Source organism: Plecotus auritus (genome assembly GCF_963455305.1).
Source record: "Plecotus auritus genome assembly, chromosome: 4".
Lineage (NCBI taxonomy): Eukaryota > Metazoa > Chordata > Mammalia > Chiroptera > Vespertilionidae > Plecotus > Plecotus auritus.
The window spans coordinates 81,409,836-81,415,835 of NC_137775.1; the positions used below are offsets into that span (position 1 = coordinate 81,409,836).

General features: G+C 49.7%; 1 protein-coding gene across 1 annotated transcript in view; it reads right to left on the reverse strand.

Annotated features, from left to right (window-relative positions):
• Positions 1 to 5,613, reverse strand: part of LRRC1 (leucine rich repeat containing 1) — a 139,957-nt gene extending 134,344 nt beyond the window's left edge. The window contains exon 1 of the mRNA XM_080666333.1: positions 5,173 to 5,613. Coding sequence (XP_080522459.1) covers positions 5,173 to 5,331 — 159 coding nt within the window. The 5' untranslated portion in view covers positions 5,332 to 5,613. The remainder of the gene's footprint in view (positions 1 to 5,172) is intronic.
• Between the last annotated feature and the right edge of the window lie 387 nt (positions 5,614 to 6,000).

Genomic DNA, 6,000 nt, shown 5'->3' on the forward strand with positions numbered 1-6,000 from the left:
ATTAATTTAACATGACAGACGACGGTGATGCAATTTTACAGACACGCTTGGCTGCTCACAGTGTATTAAATACAACAACACCTCAGAGCACGTTCCTTGCAATTCCGCATGCCTGCACCACCATGGGCCCCGGGACTCCTCAGCTAGTCATCACTCTTCTCTAATGACTGCTATGAAACCTTTGCTCATGTGACTTCTAGCCACCATTCAATCCAAACACGTGATTTCTGCAGCAAGTCCACATCTGTTCTTTCCCCCTTTGTTACAGACAATCAAAGGGATGCTCATCAAACATAGGCACTAAAACCTTAGGGTACTACTCATTTGTAGTGATATAGGTATTACAGAATCTATGATCTTTAAAATTATTACTTAAAAGACGAGTTAAAATTTAATTCTGGTTTTAAAAAGTAACTTACAAACTCCCAGAAAAAAAGTTTTAAACCTCCAGTTTAAGAAAAAATGTCTTATAATCAAAGTGTCTTGCCATAGTATCCAGAAAGATCTTAGATGTCTTAGACCTAACTCGGAGTGTTTTGCATGCATTCTCTCTTAAACCCCAGAAGAACCTATAAAGTGGGCACTACTCTCACACGTGAGGAAACCAAGGCTTGAAGAAAGCATCCAAGTGGTGGAGCTGCATATGAACGGGTGGCAGCACCCTGCTCTCTGCTCCTCACCACAAGCCCTAAGATCCTCGGCAGAGGGGGACCAGCAATGGACAGCAGGAATCCAGGGGAAAGCAACCAGGGGGAACCGGAGAGGAAAGACAGCATTTTGAAGAAAAAAATGACAGGACTTAGTGACAAGATGAAAGGAGAGAAGGTAAGTCCATGAACTTGTAGAGACAGGAAGAATGGCGGTCCCATCCTTTAAAAATGAAACCGGTGGGAAAAGAAGCCAGGTCAGGAGACAAGGTATGGTGGATTTAAGACAAAAGGGACTATTCCAAGTGGGGTTAGATGTGCTCTTAACAGGTCACAGCTGGAGTTGTTCAAGTCACATTCATAAAAAGTATTTCAAAAATATAAGATCAAAAGTCTCCTATGTGGCTCAGTGGTTAAGCGTGGACCCATAAACCAAGAAGTCACTGGTTCAATTCCCAGTCAGGACACATGCCCCGGGTTGCAGGCTCGATTCCCAGTAGGGTGCATGCAGGAGGCAGCCGAATGATGTTCTCTCACATCAATGTTTCTATCTCTCTATCCTTCTCCCTTCCCCTCACTCTCTCTCTCCCTCTCTCTCTCTCTCTCTGAAAAATCAATAAAAACTTATTTTTTTAAATGTCTCCAGCTCAGAAGAGATACAGAACAAAGACTGGCAAGACAAGACCACTGAATTCTCACTAACATTTTGTCATTACTAATTTCATTAGGCTGGTGTACAGTAGAAATCAGGCTGTAGAAGGGGAATTACAATGACTAAGAAATAAGGGCAGCCTACCCATGACAACACATATGGACTCATTCATGCAACAAACATGTGAGTACCCACTATGTACCGCAGATATTATACTATGTCCAGCCACGAACTTACATCCCTGCCCTCATGGAGCTTATGTTCTAGCTAGGGAGATAGACAAAGAAAAAGTAAGCAAGTATGTACAGTCTCAAGTTAGGTTGTGATACATGTTCTAAGGGCTAGGAAAAAATAAAGCAGGATTTGAGAAAGGAGATGGGAAGGGGCAGGTATTTGAAATAATGTCATCTGGCAACCATGGAAAGAAGTCTAGCTGAACTCTAAAAGGAGGCGCCGAGATGAAACCAATTTTTATGCTATAAAGGCTTGAAAGCATTCACTCAAAATTCCACTGACTATTAGACTAGGTACATGTACTGGTGCTAGAGAGATGACAGTAAAACACACATATTTGAAGGTATTCGAGAATCATTGCACACTGAGGGGGGAAATGATGATGTCAAACACACGAAGGAAGTATAGAGGGGTCTAGAGGAAGACAAAACAATGTCACTACCACATGATCTTAACTTCTGAAGTCACTTCTAACTTGAATATTTTCTGAGTATATCAGAAAAGCATAGATGCTGGAGTGGCGATATGTTTAAGGGAAGAGCAAGAAGAAGAGGAGGAAAATTTGTATCAGACTCAGCCACATTCATTCGGCAGATGGACAGCTGTTTATTAAGCAGTACCTCCTGGGTGCTGGGCTCTGTGCTCACAGGGTGAGCAAAAACACATCGACACCTCAAGGAGGTTCAAGTCTATCTCTATTAATACACATCCCAAATGGATCAAGCTGGGGGAGGTGGGGAGAAGTAGGTGGATGGGAAAGGTGAGACCATCTTCCAACCAGGGCCAGGCCAAAGATGAGCGTTCTCAACCTTCCCTACAGAAGAGTCTTCTGATCCCAAGAGGAAACCACTGCTGAGGATGGCTGGTGCAGGTTCAGCAAAGGTTCCATTAGATCAGTAACCATCAAGTTTGATAACTGTGATGCCTGCTCCACCCCACAGTTACCACACCTGCCTCCCCACAAAGCTGTGAACAGTTCGTAGGAACCATATCTCCATTAATCTGTGTTCCCAGCCACTAGCAGATAACAAAGGGTCAATAAATGTTTGACTGAGGCCCAAGTTTAGTGACACAAGTAAAGCAGGAGGGGCTAAATAAATAAAAGTCTGATGGGTGTGAGGCCAGATTGAGGCTGATGTAGTTGGTGGACACATGTCCAGGAGGATGACCAGCAACTCTGTATCTAACCAGCTAGATAATCCTGAAAAAGTCACTTCAATTCTGAGTCTCACTTTGTAAAATGAGGGGGTTGGAGGAGCAAACCAGGGGTGGTGGGCCTCTCAGTGGAGAGGAGATGCTTTCATTAAGCTGAAGACTGGAGAGTGTGTATCTCTGCTGTTGAGGTAGGGGGTGCAGGATTCCCCTTTGGCTGTGCTTTTAAACAAATTACAGAGAGCATGCAGCCGGTATGGCCACCACCACAGGACCTTGGAGGTCTGTCAGAAAGAGAGGTCCACTAGTGATGTGGCAGGTAAGGAGACAGAGGTTGGGGGAGGGGGCAGGGACAGAGTGAGCCCTGCTAATGAGTCATCCAGGTCTCAGAGGTGAAAGATCACATGGCCCAACTTGAACTCGGAATGAGAGTATCTGGCTTGTACACCCCAGGCACCCAGACGTACAATAAGTCAAGGAGAAATAGATTTTACACCACCCAAAAACTATAAAACTAATTTATTTAAGAGCTGTAAGAGAGAGAATTACCCATAAGCAAGACCACCTTTAGCCTTTGAAAAGCATGTTTAGATACTGTTTTTACAGAGTTCTATCAGACTGTATTTTGAGTTTCTCAGAAGGTTCCATTTAGGATCAGTAGAAATACCTGACATTTCCAAAACCCATAATTCCCATACCAAGCTGAAATCCCCAACATTACAGGAAAACCCACAACCTTTGCAGAAGGGAATGAAAAGCCAATCTAGTCCAAGGAAATTTTCCAGTTTTGCAAAAGAAAACGAACAAACAAAAACACCACAAAGAGCACTGAAACATTTCTAGCTGAACAGCTTTTCACTCAATCTTGAATAACTTCATTCTGAAGCCCGTAAAAAGTATTAAATTACATATTCTATATTTCTGGCAATGCAACACTTAAAACTTATTACAACTTAAGGCAGTAAGTGAGCTAATGACTTTTAAGTCAAATTTAAGAAAGCTAAAGGCCAGACAAAAGCATGTGTTTGAAAGAGCCTGCAAAATAATAAATGCCTGAGGGAACTGGATGGCTCTTCGGCCTCTAAGCTAAATAAAGCTTGGGGGGCTTTGCAAAGATCCTAGCGAGGATAATCCCTGTGATTACACAGCGCAAAGCGTCCAATCAATTCTACGCCAACCAAGGAAAATTAATCCAAGAAGAATAACAACACTTGAAATATTGAGGGAAAAGACACACAGTTCTGCTTTTTAAAACACTCTGTCAGCGCTGGAAACCATATCGGATCATTCTAACAAGCCAGAAGATTTGACCAGTGAGTGTGTCTGTGACTTGGTCTTGGCTTTGTGTTTACTAAAGGACAAGCAAGCTATCAGCGTTCCAACGCTCAGGCCTTCGGGTGCTCTCCGGACTCCCAGGAGCCTTCCTACTTCCTGCACACCTTTGAATTATTGCACTCTGACTTCCTGCATTGCATATCCCTGGATTTGGGATACCTTCCTCCTGAAGGGTTACTCAAGCTAAGTTCCTGAGGCAAGCTGGAAGGTTAAAAGTTTGCAGTCCTGATCCTCCATTAAAGCACAATCAGCATGTGTCCCCTGACAAGTTCAGCATACTGATGAATTTATGTAAGCAACTCTGAAGCGGTAACGCATCACTGCTAGGGCAGAAGTCAGGAGGCTGAGGGCTGAGTGCGGCTGCTGCGAGGCTGGCGCGCCGGGCTGAGGCTCTGCTGACGCTCGCTCACTCGCAGCCGCTGCTTCCACACAACAGGTCCACGCAGGCAGGTCCAAGAGGCGAGCACCTGAGCACCTGCCCACAGCTCCCCGGGCGCAGCTCTCCTTCTACCCCCTACCCCCACCCCTAAATCTCGAGGCCGCTACTGGGGCTAAGGTAGGCCAGCCAAGCTACAGCTCTTCCAAGCACGATACATGACGATAAGGCCCGAGCACATTCCTCGCCAGATGCCGAGATAAAGAGGCTCACTAGCGCGCTGCCCACCTTCTCCAGGACCTGCCCTCGCCAAGGGGGAAGCACTCCCCGGCCAGTGGTCGGGAGATGCGGGGTGAGGGTCCTGGCCCGGAGAGCGGGATGCCGTGCTCGGTCCTTCCAGCAGGAAACAGCCCGAGCCACCTGGCTCCTTACCTGCCCAGGCAAACGTGCCAGGTGTTCGTTAGTACCTAGAAGTGTATCTAAACTCATCAGAATGTTTCCCCAAACCGCACAAGCTCTAGGGACTAGGAAGACATCAAGTCGCTCTGTATAAAATGGAAGGAAACTTTTGTGGGGGCTGGCGGAGGGGGGTACACGGAACAAGAAGCAGGTGAATGCAGGTAGAGATAGTTCCTGAGGGACCTGCCGGCCGGATCCGGAGGTGGGAAAGGGGACGAGTGGAAAGCGGAGGGGACAAGAGGAGTTAGGAGACGGCTAGGCTGGCCCCGCTCGGCCGCGCTCCCCCGGGCGGCGCTCAGGTGAGGCCGGACACTCACCTCGGGCAGCTCGCGGAGCTGGTTGGCGTCCAGCAAGAGCTCCTCCAGGCTGCGGGCGTAGCGGTAGATCTCCTCGGGGACGTAGACCAGCGAGCAGTGGCGCTTGTCGATGGTCTCCACATGACGGTTGCACCGCCACAGGGGGATGCAGTGGAACATCGCCGCCCCGCCGCCGGGTCCCGAGCCGCGGACACCCGGGCTCTGAGCCCGCTCCGCCCGGCGGCTCCGCTCCGCCCGCTGCCCTCTCCGCGCTCGTTGGCTCCCGTGCTCTCTGGCTCCTCGCGCGGTCCTTCGCGGCCTGAAACACTCCTAGGAACCTGGGGCGGGAGCCACAGACTCGTCCCAGCGCCCCCGCCCGCCAGCCGGTGCGTCCCCTCCCACCCTCCAGTCTCGCCGCCGCCGCCGCTGCCGCGCAGAGCTTCCTACTCGCCGCCTCCGCGCGACGGAGCATGCGCGCCAGTGGGCGCGCGCCCAGGGCGTTTCCCCGCCCGGGGATGCTCCGCGCCGGGTTTTCCCGGCGACCGGATCCGGGGAGGGTCGTGGGACCTGCGGACCAAGCGCTCAAGGTCCCCCCAACTTGGACCCGGACTTGGGGAGCATCGAGCCCCTTGAGGAAACCAGGCTGCACAGGAGACTAGTGCAAAGATGAGGCGGGGGAGAGGCAGCCCGAGCGAAGCAGAACAACTTTGATTTCTAGTTTTACTTAAGTCGCTCTCCTCTCCCCGAGCGCTCCCCTTCCCCAAAACAACTTTCTCTTCCGGGGTCAGGCAGGACCGCCCCGAAGCGCACTGTGTGTGCAGCGGCCGCCCCGAGCCCGGGGTGCGGCGC